The 22,589-nt window shown below is 56.6% G+C and overlaps 1 protein-coding gene across 4 annotated transcripts in view; it reads right to left on the bottom strand.

Annotated features, from left to right (window-relative positions):
* FOXP4 (forkhead box P4) overlaps positions 1 to 11,404 on the bottom strand; it is a 32,753-nt gene extending 21,349 nt beyond the window's left edge. The window contains exons 1-2 of one of the 4 annotated variants that reach the window (XM_015885354.3): positions 11,060 to 11,404; positions 627 to 825 (exon numbers count right to left, since the gene is read on the bottom strand). In XM_015885354.3, coding sequence (XP_015740840.2) covers positions 627 to 809 — 183 coding nt within the window. In that variant the 5' untranslated portion in view covers positions 810 to 825; positions 11,060 to 11,404. Of the gene's footprint in view, positions 1 to 626; positions 826 to 10,860 lie in introns of all 4 variants that reach the window. The other 3 variants (XM_015885358.3, XM_015885359.3, XM_015885355.3) reach the window with 3 other exon arrangements.
* Positions 11,405 to 22,589: the final 11,185 nt, after the last annotated feature.

Below are 22,589 nucleotides of genomic sequence, written 5' to 3'. Positions count from 1 at the left end.
GACAATGGGTGCCCCCCAGGGACGTGTGTGCCACCTCCAAGGTGCACATGTGTGTGCCAGGACAGAGCACACACAGATCTGTACGTGTCTACCATACATGTGAGCTTAACTCATCTCTGAGCTCCCAGCACTCACCCACCTGGATGGGCTGAAACAGAGCAAACCTGCTCCTGCTTTACTGCCTGTGGCCTTCACTCTATTCCTAAAGCTTTTCTCTTCCTCTTTGTGCATCAAGGGGTCTGAGCATGCCAACCCCCCCAGCATGGGCAACTCTCCCCTGCAGAGCATGGCCAGGCAGCTGCCAGGGCTCCGTCCCTGTAAGGGTGGGTGCAAGAACCAGGCCTGGTGTGACCCATCTCCTGGAGCACCCCTGGGGGTGAGGGGGGTGCACACAAATGCTGCCCAAACCCAAATGTTTGGAGAACTCCACGACAAACCCCCAGAGAGTTTGGGGTTCTCTATGTCTGGGGCTATCCAGAAGGCATCTGGCTGCAGAGATGTCCCTATTACAGCAGGACACCAGCTGTGGGTGTCCTTATTAGAGCAGGATTTGGGACAGCCAAACCCAGAGGTCCCCACCATGACCCCATGCCCAACTTTAGTTGCCCCACGCGGATCCTTCCTACCTGCTGCTGCTGGAAGTGCAGGAGCTCCACTGGGCTCAGCTCCCCGTTGCTGTCCCCGCTGGCAGCCCCCTCCCGGCCCCCGCCGCCGCCCCCGCCCCCGTCGGGCTGGTTGTTGATGCTGCTGACCCCGTTCTGGCCGGAGGGAGCGGAGCGGATCGTCTCCGAGGCGGATTCCACCATCATGACGTTCTAGAGGGACCTGAGGAGAGAGGAGAGAGTGGAGGGTGAGAAGACAGAGTGACCCCCCCAGCAGCACCCCCAGCTCCAGCACCGGGATGTGAGAGTTTATCACAGGGTACAAAGCAGAAGATGCAGCAGCAGCAGACAGAACAAACTTAAAGATCATAGAACCATGGGATGGTTGGGTTGGAAGGGACCCCAAAGTCCCTCCTGCCATGGGCTGGTCGCCCACCACCACAGCTCAGAGCTGATCTACAAGTTACAAACGGGAGGAAATAAAGCACGAAGGACGGGGACAAGAAATGCCATTTTCCCCTTTTTCTTCTCTTTTTCCCCCTCCTTCCCCCAACCCCGCCCCAAAAGACAGCAAGACAAACCACGAACAACATAATTGCTGAAATGTGGCGTGTAATAATAGCTATTCAGGAGCTGATCATTCATATTAAACAGGGTGAAGCAAGCTTCTCATTTGCATGTTTGAGATTATATGCATTTCAGAAGTCATTTCCGCAGGGTATATGACTGACATTAATTCCCATGTGGGGCCGCCGGCTCTCCTGCACCACGAGGATGGGGATGTTGCATGGGGAGAAGAGCATGGGGGACACTGCATGGGATGGAGCACAGCAGCAGCACTGGGATGGCTCAAGCTGAGCAACTTCCAGGGATGCTGCCTGCAGATGCTGCATTAGGAGCAAAGCAGCCAGGAAAGGCGCTGCCCCGATTCCTCATGTTTTACCCCAAAAGGCAAAAGCCTTTAGAAAAAAACTCATTTGTTGCATGGAACACACAGGACCCGAGAGATCTGACTTTTATATGGAGAACGGCAACATCCAGAGCTGCAGCAGGAAGCATTAAATGAGGCCAAAAAAAGAAAAAAGAACCAACAACCCCCCAAAAAAAAGAGTTTTGGAAAGGATGTCAACTTTCCTGGCCATGGGGATGAGCTGAAGGCGAAATGGGAGGAAATCTGTCTGCAGTGAGGAGCAGCAGGGATGGGGAGGGATGGGATGGGATGGGGTGGGATGGGGTGGGATGGGGGATGGAATGGGGTGGGATGAGGGACGGCCCCATCCCTGCGATGTAATGAGCTCACAGCCTGGATGGGACGGAGCAGCACCGTGCAGGAAGTCATAAAAGCGAGCACTCGTCGTAACAAAAATATTTCCATTCATTTCTAAGTTCTACAAAACCCGATAGAAAGTAAAAATAATTACAATAAAAATGATGGCAGCGAGGTCTGCTTCTTTTCCCCCCTCTCAATAAAGCGCGCACCTTCCGCAATGAAAGCCTCCCCCAGCCTTCAGCAGCACCATATGGTAACCAGGGCATATTAATTACCGTCGCTTTTTAATTAACAATTGCTTAATCTGAGCAGCAACATCTCCCTGACATCCCGACTTGCTGCTAACCCGCGATGTTGAGCACCATTCCTTTCCACTGACACCCCCCCAACACACAGGACTGGGGCTTTCCAATTAACACCTCCGAGCTCCGTAATTAACGCAATTAACAGCCTGATGGACACACGGAGCGTGGAGGGGATGGAGCTGTGGGCGCTGGGAGGAGGGATGTGGCATCTATGGGGCGGCTGCCCCCAGCCCCATGCACGGCAGTGGGAACACTCTACAGCCGCCCCAAATCCGAGGCAGCCGGGATTGCTTGGAGAATGGCTTTTTACCCTTTAATTAACACATAAACACATGGAAATGTGGAAAGGGGATTAAAAATAAAAGTCCGGGGGAGCTAAAATGAATCTAAAGCATTACTGGAAATTAGAAGAGATTTAAAGGACTGAGGATTGGCTAAACCCGGGCACCGCTTTAATGGGATCACACCTCCAGGCACTTTCATCTCCCACTTTCATCTCACTCCCAGCGACTCCTCCGGGCAGCACTGAGCACTGCACAGCGCCCATGGGCTCCGGGCACGGGGTAATGGGGCAGCAGCCCCCCCCAAAATCGACCAAGGGGGTATTTCCCAGAGGGTCCCAACTGCTGGCGTGACCTGGTCCCGGCGCACCTGGAGACATGAGGATGCTCCATCCTAATGATGCTGCAGTTGCACCCAATGATGCTCCAGCTGCATCCAGGGGCGCTAAAACTGCACCCAGTGATGCTCCAACTGCACCCAACGATGCTCTGAGCCCATAGGGGGTTCTGCCCCACTTTTGGGGACCCCCCAGCAGGGTCAGGGCTGGGCACGTGGCTCCATTCCACGCTTCCCTCCGTTGTGCTCTTGAAAAGATTAAAAAAAAAGAGAGAGAGCCCCACTCCATCTCATTAAGAAAGTAAACACAAGAGCCATCTAAGTGTCTAATTAAGCTTCTAATTAGTCCCTGCTTGTTACTAATGCAAATTAGATTACGCCGCTTAACTACAGCATGTCCACAACACCCTTGTTAATTGCGGCCTTTTGAAATTAAATTACTCCCTAATTAGCATATCAAAGCCATTGATTCGGAGCCAGGAAAGATGAGGGCAGGAGGAAGCTGAACACCAAGTTTTGTTAATCAGGGACCTCTAATTAAATAGTGACTTGGTGCTTGGGCCTCGGTCATCGGCTCAGGGGAACCCCAGAGCCACCCATGGGCGCCCACCATAGGGCAGAGGTGGGAGCACCCCACACTGGGCACCCACTGGTGCTCGTGGGTGGGTGTGGGGTAACCTCCAGGTGCTCACGGTTGGGCTTAGGATCCCCTATAGGATGGACTGGGGGCACCCCACAGGTGTTCATGGATGGCTTTGGGGTCACCTACAGATGCTCATGATCAGAGAGAAGGTCTGGGGTCCAGAGTGAAGGTTTCAAGCCCGGAGTGACAGAGGGGCCCAAAAGCTGCAGTGCTGGGATGCAACAGAAGCTCAGGGAGCACCAACTGCTACTGGATGCAGAACAGGGCTGGAAGGGAGCACAGCTCCAACACAACCACCTGCAGCCCCTCTGCTGTGTGCAGCAAAGGGAACCACGCCGTGCAGCACCACAAAGCCCTCAGCATGCAAAGGTGGATGGTGGGGCCAGGTGAGACCCCAGCTCCAAACCCACCCCATGCACTGCGAGGAGCTCAGATGGAGCAGTTTCCCTTTCTCAGTTACTGAAATACAAAAGTGGGGCAGTCGGGAAGTGGGATTTTATAACTTTTCCTCTTATTTTTTGGTTGTTTTGTTTAAAGAGGTGGGAAGGTAAAAAGAAAAGAGAAAGAAAAAAAGAAAGGGACGAAGATTGGAAAAGTTTAATAGAGGGAGAAAAAGTCTATTAAAAAAAAAAAAAGGCGCGGGCAGATCCATCTCCGGGGATGGAGCTGAAATATTAAAGAAAGGAAAATCACAGCGGAGACAGAGGAGGAGAATGGAGCGGGGCGAAGGGAAGGAGCTTTTAATTGAAAAGAGGGAGATTCAAATGAAATATCCAATATCCAGCAAAGAAAAGGAAGAAAGACGGACCGCGGCCGCTCCGCGATGCCGGGATGATTGCGACAGCACCAAGTTCCTTTTCTCTCCCGCTGTAAGTTATAGGAAAGGGAGAGCAAAAAAAAGGGCATTTTGTACCCGAGGAGCCGCAGCTGAACGGGGGAGGAGGGGAGCAAGTTGGATTCATTTATTTTATGAGATGGGTGAAAATAAGGAGGAGAAGGGCCGAGGTTTTATAATGTCACAGTGTTCGGAAGCGGCGGCAGAAGAGGAAGAGAGGGGGAAAGCAGCGGGGAAGGGAAGGGCCGGCGCAGCGCCCGCCGCACCAGGCTCTCTCCCAACGAGATTCAATTAATTGATAACAAGAGGCATCAAATTAATTTCTCAAGGATGTTAGATTTTGATGAAGGCAAAAAAAAAAAAAAAAAAAACCTAAAAAAAAAACCCTCTCTCTGATTTCAATCGGGGCGGCGTTTAAAAGGCAGAAATGAATCTCCCTTTCTAATCACCCGAGGAAGCACCGAGCGGCTAACGGGGAAATTCAGATGGGTTGGTTGGGGGGGGCTTCGCTTTTAAGGAGCTTTATGAAGAAATTACTTGTAAAATGGTTTCTTTCAAGGCCCCTCGGCCCCCCCAGCACTGAACCATGCGCTTGTGAGCGCGCGTCCCTGAGGTTCCCTGTTTGAATGGAGACCGGCCCCGTCACAACCTAATTAACAGGAATGGTAACGAAGTGGGTGGGGGTAGAAAGGGGAAAAAAACCTGCAGGGAGCAACAACAAAAAACCTTCCAAACTCCTGAGGGAAGGAAGAAATTAAAAGCAATGGGAGGAAAACGCGCACGTCCCACACGGGATGAGGGCTGCACGGCGCAACCCCGCTGCAAAACCCCATTAAAATCATTAACGTCTCCTCCTTGTGCTGCTCTCCAATGGGGCCCAGCTGTGTGCAGCTGTGCACGGACACACACCTGTGCACCAACATATCTGGGCACACGTGTGGGTGCACATGCTCAGGTGCACGGATGCACACACCCGTGAGCACACCTGCACTTGCACATGGATGCACACACCTGTGCATGCACACCTGTGCTCACGTGTATAGATAAACCCATGCTCTTGTGCACGGCTGCATGCACCAGCAGCACAGTGCTGCAGCCCCACGCCTGCTGTCAGGACGCATTGCTGTGACACCAGCATCTTGCTGAGTGTTGCCCTGCAAATGCAGGCTGGGGCTTCGGTGTCTCCCTTCATGCACAACACGTGCTTCTTTGCAACCCATCACTGCCACAACGTGCAGAAGGGACATGCAGGAACAGCTGCACGCTGTGCAAACACACACAACGTGCAAATCCTTCCCCTCCCTCTGCATCTGAGAGGGACAATGCCACTGCATGTGGGACCCCACTGCCCACCCCAGGGTGGGTGGGAGCAGGCGGCCGCAGCACCACCACGCAGTCACCACATCACTGCAGAGATGGGGCAGTGCTGGGCACCCGCTAACTCCAACCCTGCAAACAGCTTTGAAGTCACTTGCAGAGGTGCTGCCCTTGCATCACGGTGAGGACAGGGCCGTGCTCCACGCCACCTGAAGGGCCCACGCACTGTTTGATCCCACAGCCCCGAGCCTGACCCAGATTTCGGACCACGGCTCTCCCTGCCATCAGAGCTGTTTGTGTGGGCTGCAGCCCGCCAGCATCAAGGGGAAGGCTTCAAGGGATTCACGAGATCCTAAAAGCAAAATGTGTGACACGTCAGGTATCAATAAAATCTGCTGACAAGGGGAAGTGCCAAAAGCCTGAATGGAGCAACCTTCGGGATGGATCCGGAGAGCCCTGAGCTGAGCTGGGACCCGCTGCAGGGAGCAGGGCACTGCAGCACAACCAACCCCAGCAGCACCACAGTGCAAAGCTCTGCCTGCAGACACAGCAACAGAGCAACGTGAGCGGCTGCGGGAGGGAAGCGTGGTCCAACATCCCAGTGTGGGGCTGCCCACGCACACCTCGCCCAATGCAGGGGGTCAGGGCTCCTTCCCCATTTCTCTTCCTCTCTGCAGCTCAGATGGACATGGCGGCTCCATGCAGTGCATCCCTGCTGGCCCAGCACGCAGCACTGAGGCAGGACGAGGTGTGCTGTCAGCCCTCCATTGCCCATTCCCCTCTTTATCCCCCAGTTCCCACCTCACACCTGCAGTCCCTGTGCACACACCTCCCAGCACAGTGTTTATAAGGGCTGCGGCTTCGCCTCCACCCAAACCCATCTCAGCAGAAGTGGTTTTTGCAGCTGTGCCCCGAACAGCACATTCTCAACATCCACATTTCCTGCCGCAGGAGCTGAAGGACTCTGTCCCCCTGGCGCTTCGTTTTCTCTCCTGGTCCCATCCCCAGGAAGGTGAACATCCCTGTGCTCATCTCCCAGCTCGGAGCTGTGTGCTGCTGTGGGGCGCTGCCCTGCCAGCACCGGGCACACACAGGAGGGATGTGGGGCTGTAGGTGAGGGCTGTAGATGGAGGAGCTGCCTCAGGCAGGATGCACACACTGCTCACAGGTTTGGGGTTTGCTCAGGCTCCGCTGCCCTGCTCCACTTCCATGTCGGGTGGCGTTTTGTGCCACAGCAGCCCCAAAGCCAGCACAGCCCCTGGACCTGAACCACCTGGACAACAACATGAAGTCTCTGTGCCAACCTCAGGTTTTAGGGCAGCCAACCCCTCCTGATGCACAAAACAAGCTGAGCTGCTGCTATTTATGCACATGGGCTCCTGACAACAGCCTGAGGCCCCAAAGCCCTCCATTGCATAGGGCAGAGCCGGGGACGCATCTCCATCCTCGCGCCAGCACTGGGGCAGACAGCAGCTCCAGGACTACGCAGCTGAATGGAGTCACTGTGCTGGCAGCCCCATCCCAGGGCATCCAACGGGTCCCCACACCGTCACCACACACCCCAAGGAGCCACAGACCCACAGCTGTGGGGAACCACAGCATCCCTGGCACCAGCCCTGGTCTCCTTCCCTATATGACCCACCTGACTGCCCAGCCCGGCAGCTGCATCCCTGTGACAAGGAATGTGGCAGCAGAGGTGGCCCCTATGCAGAACACATATTGGGCAGAACCCTTCACAAACTGATGGGAAAGCAGCAATGAGTTACTCACCAAACCCTACGGTGTGCAGGATCAGCTCACACAACGAGGAGCAGGCAGGACGGAGCCGGGCTGCAGTGCTGGGCAGCGTGTGGCTGTTCTGCATCCTATGAGCCCCCCAAAGCAGCCAAACCATCCTGCCCCAATAGCCCCAGCTGTGCAGGGAGCTGTGCAAGGTGCACGGCAACTCACTGCTCCACTGCCTGCCCCGGGCTGCCCACCCCCCAACACAGCCCCACAGAAACACTGGGAGGGAGAAGGGGGGGGGGGTCTCCGTGCCACCCCTCAGCACAGTCACGTGCAGAGGCTTTGCCAATGAGGCAGAATAAACAGCTTTCAGATCGCCTCCGAAGCGGGGCCCCCGCTGGGGTTTTCTTCCCCCCGTCTCTGGTACCTTAAAAAAGATGCTGATGTTTTTATTTTTGGCGCATGTTTCCACAGCTGCTGAAAGGAACCTTCACCCCCTCCCCAAAAACCAGAAACATCCAACAACAAAAGTTCTCCTGCTGCACCACCTTCCACTGCTGGTAACTGCGTGCGGGCAGAGGAGCTGCGAGAAACTCCTGCTGTGCAAAACACATGAAACAAAAAGAAACCCCAAAACACCAACACCAAGAACACCAACACCAACCCCCAAACCGGCACCTCGAGGTGCTGCTCGGATCTGACTCTGCAGCACAGGAGCTGAGCACGAAGCGCAGCGCTGCTCCCTGCCAATGTGTGGGGATGGGGAGCACCGAGCTGAGCTGAGCTGCCGGCTCCGAGCAAACGGCAGCTTTTATTTTATTTGTTAATCCCCCTTTTTATTTTATTTTATTTTTTCCTTAATAGATAAATATGTGGCTGGGGCAGCCCGTGCCCAGCAGTGCTGCCGGCGCTGTAACTCGGCACAGCCCTGCACGGACATCACATTGCACGGACACCCCCGGCCCAACTCGCAGCTCCCGGGCACAGAGTGCTCGGCTGCAGCATCCCCTCCCGTCCCAGCTCCCTCCACCCCGGTCCTTCTCGCTCCACCCGCTGGGTTCACATCGGAGCACAACTTCACAAAGCGATTCCCGTCCGAGCAGCATCGCATCGAGCGGGGCAGCCCCGCACAGCGCTCGGCACGACCCGACCGTGCGCTCACATCGGGGCTGCGCAGCGGGTCCCAGCCCCGTTCCAGCTCCGCTCCCCCCATCGCCCTGTCCCCAGCTCACGGCTCAGCCGCAGGAGATGGAAATCAAAGGGGACGCAGCGCTGGAGATTCCCGGTGCTCACTCGCAGTGGGACTGGGGGCACTGCTGGACCCCCCCCCCACCTGCAGCCATAGCGCTCCAGGCTCCAACAGAGCCCGGCAAAGGGAAAACATCCCGCAGAGCGAAGGGTCCCTCCTGAGCCCCCGGCACCGACAGACGCTGCCTGTGCTACTTTTAAACGTGGCTGTTCAAAAGTCATGCGGGGGGGGTACAGAAAATGAGTGGGGGTCTCACTGCGATGCCGCCCTTTTTACCACGGGTGGGGGGCAGTGGGGAGGCCACCACCCCAAAGAGCAGCTTAATGCTTTCCTGCATCTTCCCCCCAAAAAGGCACAGCCCCAACGCTCCCCTTCCCCACACACAGCGCTGCCAGGACCTTGCTGCTGGGGGGCACCTCCCTGGGCCCGGGATGAGGGGGGGGATCTTCCCTATTCCCCCTCTGCCCCAAACCCAAATTCAGGCTCCAATGCAGCAGCCCAAAAGAATCCACTGCGCCCAACAATGCGTGGGCTGACCCAATATGGAGCCGGGGGGGGGCCCGACAGCAAAAGCCCCCCCAGCAATTAACACATCCACGTACACAAACAGTGGGCAGCCCCCGAGCCCGGCCCCACTCACAGCCCCACACCACGCACAGAATTTCACCCTACGGCCTTTCCCTGTTCCTCACCGCAACTGAAACGAAGAGAGAATATAATAAAAAGAGAAGGAAAAAAGGACCGGGGGGGAGGTTAAGGAGTACGAGAAACGTTACAAGTCTGCTCATCCCTCCATCCATCCATCCGCCCCCGGGGGCTCGACAGGTTTTAGACCTGAAGGAAAGGTGGGAATTCATAAAAAGAAAGAGAGAAACTCCGAGTCGGGCGTTGCAGGAGCCCCAGAGCTCAGTTCGTTGGGAATTTGGGGAGGGGGGGGGAGAAATCACACAGACCCCGATGGGTCCCATTGAACTGCACTGATTTCCCATCGCACAGCAGTGATTTTTAACACAGAGGAAGAAATACATAAAATAATAATGATATAATAATAACAAAAATAAACCTTCAGGTTCGGGTTCAAAACAAGCCGAGCTTTTAATACAGAAACTAAGAACTAATTATTATTATTTTTTATTGCTTTACAACGAGTCCGGCGGCTCCGGGAGGAACGGGACAGGATTCGTTCGGGGCTGCGCGAAGCAGAGAGGAGCCCCAACACAACTTTACCCCCCCAGCACAGCACGGAGCGCTACGATTCACCCGAATTCAAAGCGCACAGAGATGGACGGGGAGAAGGGGCAGGAGGCGGCTCTGAGCTCCGGGTTCGGTCGGAGGGATTTTAAGAAAAAAATAAAATAAAATGATTTTCGGCTGGAAAATGAAAAGCCGACCGCGCTCCACTTGTTCTCTGCCGGCGCTGCTCCGAAGCGCTCCGCAATGAGCGGCCGTCCCCAAATCGCGGCCGTGTGACACAGGCGGGGAAACACAGAGACCCCCCCAACCCACCCCAAACCCGCCGGGACCCTTCGGGCGGAGCTGTCCCACCGCGGGGCGATGCGCTGTGACCCCCCCGGCCCCATCCCTCCATCGCACCGCCCCGACGAACAAAGGCACCGAACCCCGAAAGCCGCCGCACTGAATCCCCCCCCCCGGCCCCAACCTGCGGGGTCTCCCGCAGCGCCCCGCAATTTCATTATTATTATTATGTTGAATTATTCTTTCCGTCTCCGCTCCCCTCACCTCGGAGCGCTCCGACGGCCGCGGGTCGGGCCCGGCGGCGCGGTACAAAAAGTTGGGGCCGCTCCGCTCGGAGTTATCGCTCCCGAACGAGGGAATGGATGCGCGATAAGGGGAGGGGTGGGCGGGGGAAACGGTGGGAGAGGACAGGGGGAAAATGAATAATATTAACAAAATGATGGTAATTAAAATAAAGAAAAAACCCTCACAAAGCGACCGGCACAAAAACTGCGGCGGGCAACGGAACGAAGAGGGGAAGGCGAAGTCCCAACAAAGGAGCGCGGCGCGGAGCGGTGGGGGCTGCGGAGCGGATCGGGCCGAAAGGGAGGAGGGGAAGGGGGTCAGCTCGGAGCCCCGCTCCCAAAGCAACACCCCCCCCCCCCCCCACACACACACACACACACACACTGCTTCCTCCTCCGCTGCCGGCGGGGAAACGCCTCGGGGGGGTGGGGGGGGGAGTTGGGAGCCCCCCGCCCGACCCCGGCACCCGCACACCCAAACCCTCCCCCCCCACCGAGCGAAGCCCCCCGAGCCGCCCCCTCCAACCCGGACTCACCGACCCCGCTCCCTCCGCCTTTGTCCGAGCGCCGCACAAACTTCCGAGCGGCGCGGAGCGGGGCGTGGGGGGGGGGGCACGTGTTGGGGGTTGTGCCCGCAGAGCTGCGGGGCGCACGGAGCCCCCCGAGCCCCCCACACCTGCCGCTCGCGATGGGGCGGGGGGTCCCGCGTCGCCCCCTCGCTCCGTTCTCACCCACCTGAGCGCGCCGAGCGCGGCCCCGCGGCGGGCATGCGGCCGCACCGCCTCCGCCTCCTCCTCCTCCTCCTCCTCCTTCTCTCCTTCTCTTCCTCCCCACCGCAAAAAAAACTTCGACGGGGCGGCCGCTCCGGGGCTGCCGAGCGGCTTTAGGAGCGCAGCGCCATGGCGGCCCGAGCGGCACCGGCACCGCCGCCGCCCCTGGAGCCCCGCGGCGGCTGCTGGGCTGGGCTGGGCGGTGCCGAGCCGGGGCCGTGCGGAGCAGCCCGGGGCCGGGCCGGGGCCGAACGGGCGGCGCTCAGCTCCGGGGCTCCGCTCGGCTCGGCGCTGGCGGCGGCGGCGGCGCGGGCGCGGCGGCGCGGGGCGGGCGCCGTCCGCCCTACCATAGTTCCTCTAAAGCAGGTGCAGCCGCTTTCCCCGCCCGCCCCCCCCCATCCCCACCCCCCCGAGGAAGAGGAGGGAGGAGGAAGGGGGAGCGTCCGCAGCCGCTTTGTGTGGGGGAAGCGCCGTCCCCACCCGGCTGCGCCCGCGGTCGCCGGTCGCGGTGCCGCCCCCCCCCCCCCCAAACCTCCCCCTCTTTTGTTAATTAGTGCCCGCGTTAATTGGTCGCCGCCGCGTTCGGTCTCCCGGGGGAAAAGCGTTGGAAGGGAAACTGAGGCACGGGGCGGAGCGGCTCCGGGGCGGCACGGGGACCGGGCAGGGGGCAGCGATCCGCCGTAAGGACGGGAAAGGCGACGGGGTGACCCCCGCGACCCCAGCGCCCACCCACCGGGGCCACGACCCCCACCGGAGCATCGGCTCCTCAGCACCACCGAGCCGGCATCGATCCGCCACCCCACATCGGGGCTGGGGGCCCGCACCCCAAATCACAGCGCGGCAATGGGGACCCACCTCCCCAACCACCCCCCATATCACAGAATGGCTGTGAGACCCCAAACCCACCCTGCTCAGGGCCGGGTGTGTGTGTGTTTAAGGGGGGGGGGGGCGGCTCGGCAAATCTCACATGGGATCCGGGAAAGAAACTTGTGCAAAGTGTGGAAGTTTGTTTCAGCAGCAGCGACGTGGGAGCAGCGCTTGTAGTTCACACTGAGCCCTTTGGACACCGCCGGGTTTGGAGGAATGAAACAGTTTTAAAAGTGAAATTGGAACGAGGAGGAGTTGGGTTTTTGTTTTTTTTTCACTACTTTTTTTTCTTTTTCTTAGTCATTTAACGGGAAAAAAGGAGAACAAACCAAGAAATCGACGTCGTTCCTCAGCCAAAAAGCTGCACACCTGGAGTGTCCGTGGGGCAGCACAGCAGGCCCAGTATATGGAGCCTCTGTTGTGCCTCCCCGGCCCCGGTTTGGGGCCCACTGTGTTAAGGGTCCCCTTGGTGTGGGGTCCCGCTGGGTTTGGGGTCTCCTTGATGTGGGATCTCTTGGGTTTGGTGCCCACTTGTTTAGGGGTCGCTTTGTTTAGGGGTCTCTCTGGGTTTGGGGTCTCCTTGTTTAGGGATTCTTGAATTTGGGATCTTCTGGGTGTGGGGTCCCCTTTTTTGGGGTCCCCTTGGAATGGAGTCTGTTGTTTAGGGATCTCTGTGCTTTAGGGCCCCCCTGGTTTGGGGTCAGGCACCATGTCCACAGCCTGCACGGTGGCTCAGACCGTCCCGAGGTGTCCACACGGTGCAGAGCTTTGTTTCCCTCCCGGACACAGAACCATGTGCTCGCTCCCCTTCCTCCCTCCCCATCCCCACAATGACACAGTGTCCCCAACTTTGAGAGTTCTTCACCCAAATATCAGCCCGTGAAAAAGAGAATATAGAATATATGTGGGGTGGGTTGTTTTTTTTTTGGAGGGGGGATTTTTTTTGGTCTTGAAATCCCAAACTGGCCCTTTTCTGAGTGAAAAAATAGCTGCGCTGCCAGCAAAGAGCCTTGTCAGACCTGAGCTCACCCTCTTTTCTCCATACAAGAATAGCCCCTTTGAAGACATCAAATAGCATCCGAGAGGGAAGGATTTGCACAAAAAGACGTGGGCAGCTTCCACCGAGGGGAGGTGGTGGATGGAGGGCGGCCCAGAGATCCCTCTTTGTTCAGAAGGAGCTGCAGAGCCTGGCAGAGGGATGCGGGATGCAGTGGGATGCAGTGGGATGCAGTGGGATGCAGTGGGATGCAGTGGGATGCAGTGGGATGCAGTGGGATGCAGTGGGATGCAGTGGGATGCAGTGGGATGCAGGCACACCTCTGCCAGACACGCTGGCAGCACCTGAACCCCACAGCTATAGGGTCACGGTATATGGGGCAGATGCAGGGGCACCATGTATGGACCCGTTTGGGGTTTTTTCTCCTCTCATCAGAGCACTGAAAGCCTTTAGTGAGCTGAAGTTCTCAATCAGCTGCTGTTACCTGGAAGGGAACGACTCCGTTTTGCCACCAGGTTGACAGAAAGCTGAAATCTCTTCTGCGGAGCAGCTTGGAAAAGGAAAGCTGAGTTTAGTCTTGTTTGAAAAGCAGTGAGAGGATGAGGATGAGGATGAGGATGAGGATGAGGATGAGGATGAGGATGAGGATGAGGACAGCCCTGGGTTCTGCCTCTGCCCCGACTCCTTACAAGGCAAAAAGTAAAATAACGACAGTAAAAGATAAAAGATGGAAAGAAGGGAAAACAAAACTGGGAATGGGAAAATACGGAAAATGGGGAAGGTGCCATTTTTTCCTTCCTGGATTAATGTTTAGGAAGGAGGGCACGGTGCATTTACACTCGTATGGACCCCATGGGCTGAGCGGGTGCTGGGGGTGGGGGGAGGTGGATGGGACGTGCTGGCAGCTCACGGCTCCTGGAGCAGCGCACGTGTTGCGCAAGGCAAAGCAATGATGCACCGAGTTACTGTAAGTGATGAGAGGCTCCTGGCTCCCTGTTAAAGCGACAGGCTGTGCTGCATCCTGCAGAGCCCCCCCACACCCAAAAAACCCCCAGGGAGGGGAACTCAGCCTTCAGGTGTTGCAGAGGGTGCAGCATCCGCAGCACAGCCTGCAGTTCACGGTGCTGTGCCTCAGTTTCCCCTCCTTGCACAGAGTGAGCTGTGTGTGCTGTGTGTGTGCTGCTCCCACACACAGAGAAAAGGATGTTGGGGGGGAGGGCTCCAGTCAGGGACCAATTTTCCTCTGTGCCTGCAAAGCCTCAAAGTGAGAGAGGGAGGAGGCTGCAGCCCAGGGCCGTGGATCAGTGCATTGCAGCACGATTGAGAACCGGTAGCGCAGCGCTGCAGTGGAGCCCTGCCATGCTGTGTTGTCCCTTGCCTTGACATGCTGTGCCATGCCATGCCTTGCTTTGCCGTATTACACCGTGCCATGATGCGCCATGCCACACCACGCCATGCTGTGCCATATTATGCCATGCCATACCATGTCATGCCATGTCATGCTGGCACCCAGAGCCACAGCACCCCCAGCTTCTCTCTCCTTACATCTGTGCTGTTTTTACTTCTTTCCCTCTCCCCTCTCTGTCATGTCTCTGCTTTTCAAATAACGTTACTCATCCGGAGCGGGACGGCTGCGCTCCTGTGTTTGTCTGTGCTGCTTCCCTGGGGAGATGCTCACCCGCACGCGGTGACTGTGCTGTGGAGCCGGGATTACTCATGGTGTAAGGTTTAAGGAAGGGGGGGGAGCCAGACTTGGCCCTTTGTCTGCAGTTGTTCATTTCAGGATACATTTTTCCCCTCCTCTCTTTCTTCCTCTGCCAATGCTCTCGGCCTGGCTCCCTGGGCTCCCTCCTCCTCTCTCACCCCATGGCATCAGCCCACAGCCCCATTGGAAAAGGTCCTCAGTGCACCCCAGCACAACTGAGCCCTCCCCACAGCCCTCCCCTGCACCACCTCTGCCCACGCTACAGTTGCCCATTTCCACACGTTCTCACCCCAATTTCCTCCTCATCCTGCTGCCTGCCATCACTGGGCTGGAATACAAGCAAGGGGAAAGCCCCACATCTCTGCTCCATCCATGACAGGGGCACGATCCACTTGGGCACGCTCCGCAGAGCAGCTTTTGGGCCACGGTCCTTCCCTTTCTCTGTGCAAAACTGCAGCAGATCAATGAATATTTTAACAAAGAAATATTTCATTAAAGGAGCTGATTGCTTAATGAACTGTCCCTGTGAGCCTTCCAAATGCAGTGTGGTGTGGTAGGGTGTTTTTTTGTCCCTCCTCCCTTTGACGGAGGTGAAGATTCCTATCATGGAGAACTGCCTTATCGCGTTGCCATAAAAGCTGGAGCAGCCCCAGTGTGTGGAGCACAGGCACACAGACCCACTGGGAGCAGGGATCCCATAGCCCAACCCATAACCAACAGCAGTGGGTACAGCACAGCGCGTTCCCATCCAGCCCAGGATCATGGCACAGAGCTGGGGATGAAGCTGCTGGAGCTCGGAGCAACAACCCGACACGAAATGACCAATTTTCCATCAATTAGAGCAAAGCCTCTTTTTGTCCTTCTGTAAAATTAACGTTTGCTGATTAGCGATCGCGCTCGCCCGACACCAATTCATTAAAATCCACACGAGCAGGATGTGAACAGGAAATACACACAGAGTTTGGCTGTATATGAACCTGATATAGAGATGTGAGTGTGCATGTGTGTGCAAAGCTGCCAGCAAAGGAGAACCTTTCCAAACCGAGCCCAGCAAGGGGTCAGAGCCGCCCACCTCAGCACCAGGGCTCCGTGCTCCTCACATGAAGGCAGACGTTTCCCAGCCCACTGCTCACACTTTGGGATCAGCCATAAGGAGCTGGAGAAGGCTGCGATCCCCCAGAGCCCCTGCTCACCCCTGCCTGCCCTTTGGAAAGTGTCCCTTGCGCAGCGGGTTCAGCCCCACGCTTTCCCCTTCATTTGCTCATTTGTCAGTGTTTCTCAATGGCTCTAAATCTGGTGCTCATCTCTGGGATTCTACGAAAAGGAGCCCCGCGTGCGATCCCGCCGTGGGGCAGCGGGCAGGATTAGATCATCAGCTGGCGGCTGTGAAAGCTGAGCGAGCACTTACTGTAAGAGGGCTTTGATTCAGCGCTCCAGCAGCGGGATGGAGCTCATGCTGAGCCGGGGCGTCCCCTGGGGGTGCTCAGCAATGCCCCCATCCCGCAGCAGTGGCCGCGCAGGGAGAGGGCAAAGGTTTAGCAGCAGAAGGTCAGCTCTTACCATGTTCTTCTAACCACTCCCCCCCTGACACCCCCCACCCCATGAGCTCGCAGGAAGCTCAGTTGTGGCGAAACAAGGTTTGGTTCAGGCTGTATTTCTCAGCTGGCCGTGCTGGGTAAACACGCGGCACTTTCGCTCTGTGCGCATTTGTGCCACTCTATTTATAACTTTATTCGGGACCGTGGAAAATGGGGTTTCCGACTGAAAAGTCTTTTCGTGTTCTTTGGTGACCTTTGTTCAACAGTGACCCAGTTTCACTCCGAATGTGCCATATACAATTCCTCAGGTGGGAGGAGAGCATTCAAAACTGGGTCAGTTTGCATCAGGAACGCCACCGACTGCTGATAGCTCTTCATTGCTGGAGGGACGGGGTCCTGCTTGGTGTGCTGCTTGTGGCAGAGGGACGGCTGCTGCTCTCTGATAGAGAAGTGGGTCAGTCTCTATGGGAAACAGCTCGTCCCCATTGCTCGCTTTTAGGGACCTGCTACCTTGTAGCCAGAACTTTCTACCCCCAAAGCACTCAGGTAGATGCAATGGCCCCAAGGTGCCTGTGGTGGGCATTGGGTGCTGGGATGGAGGGATAAGGGCTGGTGGAGCCTCGTGCCCATGGTCTGTGCATGTGGGTTGGGGCCAAGAAAGATGTGAGGGGAAAGAAGGAGGCAGCGAGGAGGGACCCTCCAACACTGACCTAATTCAGAGCCTAATCCACAGCCTAATCGGGGGCATCTGAATCTGAAAGGCTGATCTCTCCCCAGAAAGGAAACAGGGCTGGGGGACTCGGGGCAGCTGCTGCCACCCACCTGCAGGGACCCCAGCAAGGCTGGTGGGGATGGAGACCTCTTCCAAAGGGGACATTGCTGCAGTCCCGGTGGGAAGGGAGCATGGCCATGGTCTGGTCCTCAGGACCTTGAGAGCCACAGAACTGCTCCTGGGGAAGTGATGGGATGGGAGTGACAGTGCCTTCAGGGAGCAGCAGGACCATGGGCACAGCGATGGGACCCTGCAGTGTGCAGAGCAGGAGATGGCAGCAGCTGAAATCAGAGCCAGAAGGCAGCACTGAGTCTGTCCACCGCCGCCTCCCACGTCTGCACCGCCGCTTCCTCAATGTGCCATTTACACGGCTGTTTCACGGGACACTTAGGAGTCAATCTGCAGTGTGGCTCATGGGGAGGAAATGGGGCACATCACATCACTCCCCAAATAATCACTGGGAGCAGCCACTGTGCCTGCACAGTTAGTGCTCACTGAACAGAGGACGTCACAGTGCTGGGACTGTGTGCCCCTGTCCCCGTGGGATGGGGATGAGATGGGGATGCAGTGGGGATGGGGGTGAGGATGGGGATGGGATGAGGATGGAATGGGGGTGAGAATGTTCAGGGGGTGGGAATGGATGGAGATGGGATGGGGATGGGATGGGGATGGGGATGATGCGGGGATGGGGCTGGAGATGGGAACTCAGCACTCGCAGCCCCGCACACACATACACGGATCCAGCAGCCCGGAGCACAGTGGCAGCAGGCTGTTCTCATTACAGCCCAATGAGGCTGTTTACTCACCCAGCTGGAGACAGTTAGAGAGTGATAAATAATGAAAGAGAAAACATGATTTTCCCCTCTGTGGTTTCTATTTGTGTAACCATATGTCACAGCTCAATACGGCAGCATTTTTTTCTGCTTTATTCAGGAAAGAGCTGATTTTTTCCATGGAGTGGCTATTCTCTCCCCCCCCCCTTCTCATTTCTTTTTCTGGTGCGCTGACAGAAGTATTTCTGTTTGTTTCCCCACGAAACTCACTCTGATTCCATCTCCTCTCCGTCTGGCTGTCCCAGTGACTGTGGGATGCGATAGGGCTGCTCTCAGCTTTTCAAATACCTGTCATGGGGCCGCGGGGAGGAGAACCAGCTGAGAGCAGAGCAAAGGGAACCGCTGAGGGCTGCGGCAAGGGCAGCGCTGGGGTCACCCTGAAGCCGCAGCAGTGCAGCACAGGGGGATGAAACACGTCCCTGGTGGGAGGAAGGAGGGTCAGGTGGGTGATGCCACCGATCCTGGGATGTTTTTGCAGTGCTTTGAGTGCTGTGCAAGGTGCTGTGTGTGCAGGGAAACTGAGGCACGGCCCCTGCCTTCCCCAGGAGCTCAAGCTCAGCTGCCGGCATCTCCTTCACTGCCTTGCCCTGCAGCCCGAGGGCTGAGTTTTGGAGGTCCTGGCACACTCTGCTGCTGCGTTTCCCCTCGGCCAGGGGCATGCAACGTACTTTCTGCCTTAGCAAGTTCTCCGCCTTCATAACAGCCTCTTCCAGCAAGATACGGCGCTTCGGGAGAGCAATTATCCTGGTGACCTCATCCATGTCTGCAGCATGAGCTCAGCCGTGCAGGGAGGTACGCACCCGGCTTGGCTCGTCCCAAACCCTCACCCCGGAGCCCAACCCCAGCACCCAGGAAACAGGCAATTATCTGTGGCATAATTCCCCCCGGGCCAAACGAGATACCTGACAGCGATGGGGTGGGTGCAGGAGCCTGGGCAGAGCACGTGCCCAATGTCCCTGATGCACAGCGGTGGCTGTATCCACCATGCCCTGCACATGTGTTATCACATTGCCCAGCACTCTGCTTGGCCAGACCCGCTGCTCAGTGCTTGTCTTTGCTCCAATGGTACCCAGCAGCAATTCTGGCACTGCACCACCCGGGTTTCAGCAAGGCTGGTGTCTCTCCAGCTGCACCACCTTGTCTGGTGTGCAGAAGTGAAGTCTCGCAGTGGGAAGCAGCTGGGAACACACCACGCTCAGTAATACTCTCCCATTCTTGTGCACCCAAATGTGTGGCATGAGGCTGCTGTGACCGACACTGAAGCCACCACATCCCCTGCCAAACCAGCACAGATCCAGCCTGGAGCCACACACTGAGCACTTCCAGCACTGGTGTAATTGTCCTTGTTTTAAAGAAATTGAGCTAAGTGAAATCAGTACCTTCTTACTCCAGGTCACAGTGAGCTCCATTGTGGGACGTGAGCTGATGGCGGAGAGGAGCCGTGCTGACCCCCTCATCATTTCTGCAGCCATCCTCCAGCATCCCCACGTGATACTGAGGCTCCCCAGGTCCTCTCCACTCCCCGCAAGCACCACAAAGTAAGAGCTGGGGATTCTCTGCAGGTTAATTGAGGTTATTTCACACACAAGCCCCTTTTGCCTCTACAAACCAAACCATGCAGCACAGCACCAGCGGATTCCATGTGCCACACTGCACCACTCAGTGCCCCATGGGGATGTGGGAGCTCTTATTCCTCCCCTTCCTTCCTTCCTTCCTCCCTATCTCTTCCATCCCCTCCTTGGCCAGTGTGGCTGTGCACCCTGACATGGCCCACCTGAGCCCCCTCTCAGTGCTGGTGCTGGTCTGTGTGCAAGGAGTGCTCCTGAATACCACCACTGCACCCAGCACCGCCTGGGTTAACGGGAGTGGCTGGATGGAAAGGGCCCTTTTTATTGTAAGAGCAGATATGGAGAAGAAAAAGCGCTAGAATCATTTATCTGGCTCACAGCTTCGCTAATGCCCTCGGCTTTAGGCCAACGTGAGATATTATGAGGTAAATCGGCCAAGTCATGCTATACAAACATTTCAAAAAAGAAAGATATTTTCAGGCTCTTGAAGGAATTCAGCCCTCCCCCTCTGCCCCCGCGTCGGGTTACTGCAGCCCTCGGCCGGGCCTGAGCCCCTCCACGTCTGTGTGCACACTCAGAGGAGAATAAGTGAGCAGGGGAGAAGCTGGGTCGGCACTGGGGAGGAGAGGGGCAGCCACTATGCAGCTGGGGCCCCCTAGGTACCTCATTTGGGCTATGGGTTCCGCTGGGTTTTGGGGTTAATGATGGATTTTAAGTTCATAGGGAAGTGCTACGTTCAAGCAAATATGTGTTTCTTATTGCATGTAACATTTAAATCCACGTGCTTTGTTGTTCTTTTAAAGGGCCATTGGAAACGTCTCTCCATTCCCATTCCCGTGCCCCGAGCAGCCCCTGCAGCACCCACCCACTGCACACAGCCATCATTCCCAGCTGGGCCCTGCAGCACAAGCAGAGCATGGTCCCATCATGCAGACCCCCTCTGGGAAGAAGCAGCAGCACCCATCCCTGCCCACCCCTCACTCTTGCTTTAGCCCCCAATCCCACCCCCTCCAGAACACTGCCTGTCCCCACACCCCGTCCCCCTCCGCCTGCTCCATCCCCCCGGGACCCCCATCTCTTTGCTGCAGGGCATGGAGCGAATGGCACAGAGGCACAGAGAGCTCGGAGTCCTCTTTAGGCGTCCCAGGAGGAGGCAGATCTGAGGGAAGGCAGCGGAGAAGGTGCCTGCAGCAATGTCAGCACGAGAACAGCCGGGCTGACAGGATTCAGAGCAGGGATTAAGGTTGGGATCAGGGATGCAGGGAAAATGAAAAAGACTCTGCTTCCAGGCGCGTCTCTGCCACGTTTCCCTTCTTGTTTGCTCAGGAAGAGGACGGGCTCGCAGGGCAATGGAGGTTCGGAGGACCCGGGCCTCCCTCCCATTGGCACTGTGCTCAGGGATGTGGGAGCAGTGAGGATGAGGAGGGTGTGTGGGTGCCAGGTGGCAGCTCCACTGCAACCACCCCATTGCTGGACTATGAGATGTGCGAGGAACAGCTACAGGGCACAGCCTGGCTTACACTGATGGAAATGTTCCTGTTCTAAGCCCATCCAATGCCTCCCACCTGAGGATGTCCCTGTTTCCTCCTGGGAGCTGGCAACATCCCTGCAAAGCTGTCTGCTTCTCTGCTCCAACTCTCACTTTCAGCCTTTTCCCCCTTCCCCTTAAAGACAAACAGGACACCAAGTTTTTCCCTCTGCGCCCTCTTTTCTCCCCTTCCCCCTTTGATTCCCAGCACCCAACTCCGCTCCTGAGGTTTTTCCTTCCTTCCCACCCCTCTCCCTTTTTATTATTATTATTTTAATTTAAGTTTTTCTTTTAACTTTCAAGGTCAACACGGACAGACAATGCCACCAGTGCCTGTTTGATATGTGAGCGCTATTGGCGTCCATTGCCACGGTTTCCCTGGTAACACAGTAACCATTAATTTTCAATTAAAGTAGACAAAAAGCCCGATGACAGCTCCAGGTCTGCTGAAGATGTCAAGAATCCGTATTAATATACAGCAAGAGAGCATAATTGTGTGTCCATCTTCCCGAGCAACGAAAATGGAGGGATAATTACCAGCTAGAAAGCCACTCTGTAATTTTGTTCTTACTGTCACCACAACCCCACATATTAGCATAAATTAAAAGCGGGGTTTATTGTTACCAAAGTGCATTGATATTTCCAGCCTATTTTCTTCCTTTTAACTGTTTGTTGTTGATGAGTGACTCCTGGACGCGCGGTGGGTGAGCGCGGGGCCGGCGGTGATGGATGGGCTGCGCTGTGCCACCCATCAGGAGGGAAGGGATGGGGAAGGAGGTGGGACCGATCCCAGATCCGCCCGTGAGGTCCGTCCCCATATGGGGACACGCGGCCCTTCCTGCTGCCACAGCCACCAACTGGTGTATGTGAGTGGATGGGAAGATGTGGGTAACTCGTATCCTGGGAAAGCTGTCCGTCCTTCAGGGGGAAATTCAGTGTAATTACCCTGAAGGGAGCGATCCTCGCTCAGTCAGTCACAACACTGACCCGCTGCTGGGAGCTGACAGGGAAATTACAGGCTGTGTGCTCAACAAAGGGGCTTCCTTCCTTCCTTCTGGGAGGGAGGATGAAGGGCTGAGGTTTGAAGAGAAAAGTGTGAGCTTGGGGGCTCCGCATCGGCGGCTGCGTGGGGTTTTCCTCTGCACAGGGACTGGAGTGGGGATGGGGTTTGGGAGGAAGGAGAACTTCATGGGATGGGAATAAACAGGGGGACCCAAATCCCATAGAGGGAGGAAAATGAGATGTGGGATATTTACTGCACTGCACGGGGATGCACTGGGAGGACCCACTTTGAGGGCTGGAACCCAATGGAGACACTGCTGTGCAGCTCCAGGAACTTCCCAATGAGTGAAAAGCTGGGAAACAGCTCTGAGAACAGGTGAAGTGATGGGCAGATATCAGAGCAGGAACACATGAGCTGCATTTGACCAACACTGCGGGAGGGGCTGCGGAGGGTTCACGGGGATGCAGGGCTGAGGGGGAGAGCAGCACAGGGGGGAGTTCAAAGGCGAGCAGAGGGTTCTGATAAGGGTTTGGGAAACAGGACCTCAGGAGGGTCGGAGGAGCTGCGTTGTTTAGTCTGTGCTGGGGAAGGCTGTGGAGGGCCCGATAACGGCCCCGTGGGATGAGGGGTCACTGCAGAGGGATGGGGGTGGGTTCCTGTGTCCCTGGTGAAAGGGGGAAAGGA

This window comes from Coturnix japonica, chromosome 38, assembly GCF_054131305.1.
Source record: "Coturnix japonica strain WE chromosome 38, WE-NBRP24, whole genome shotgun sequence".
Classification (NCBI taxonomy): domain Eukaryota; kingdom Metazoa; phylum Chordata; class Aves; order Galliformes; family Phasianidae; genus Coturnix; species Coturnix japonica.
This window is presented reverse-complemented; position numbering and strand designations above follow the sequence as displayed.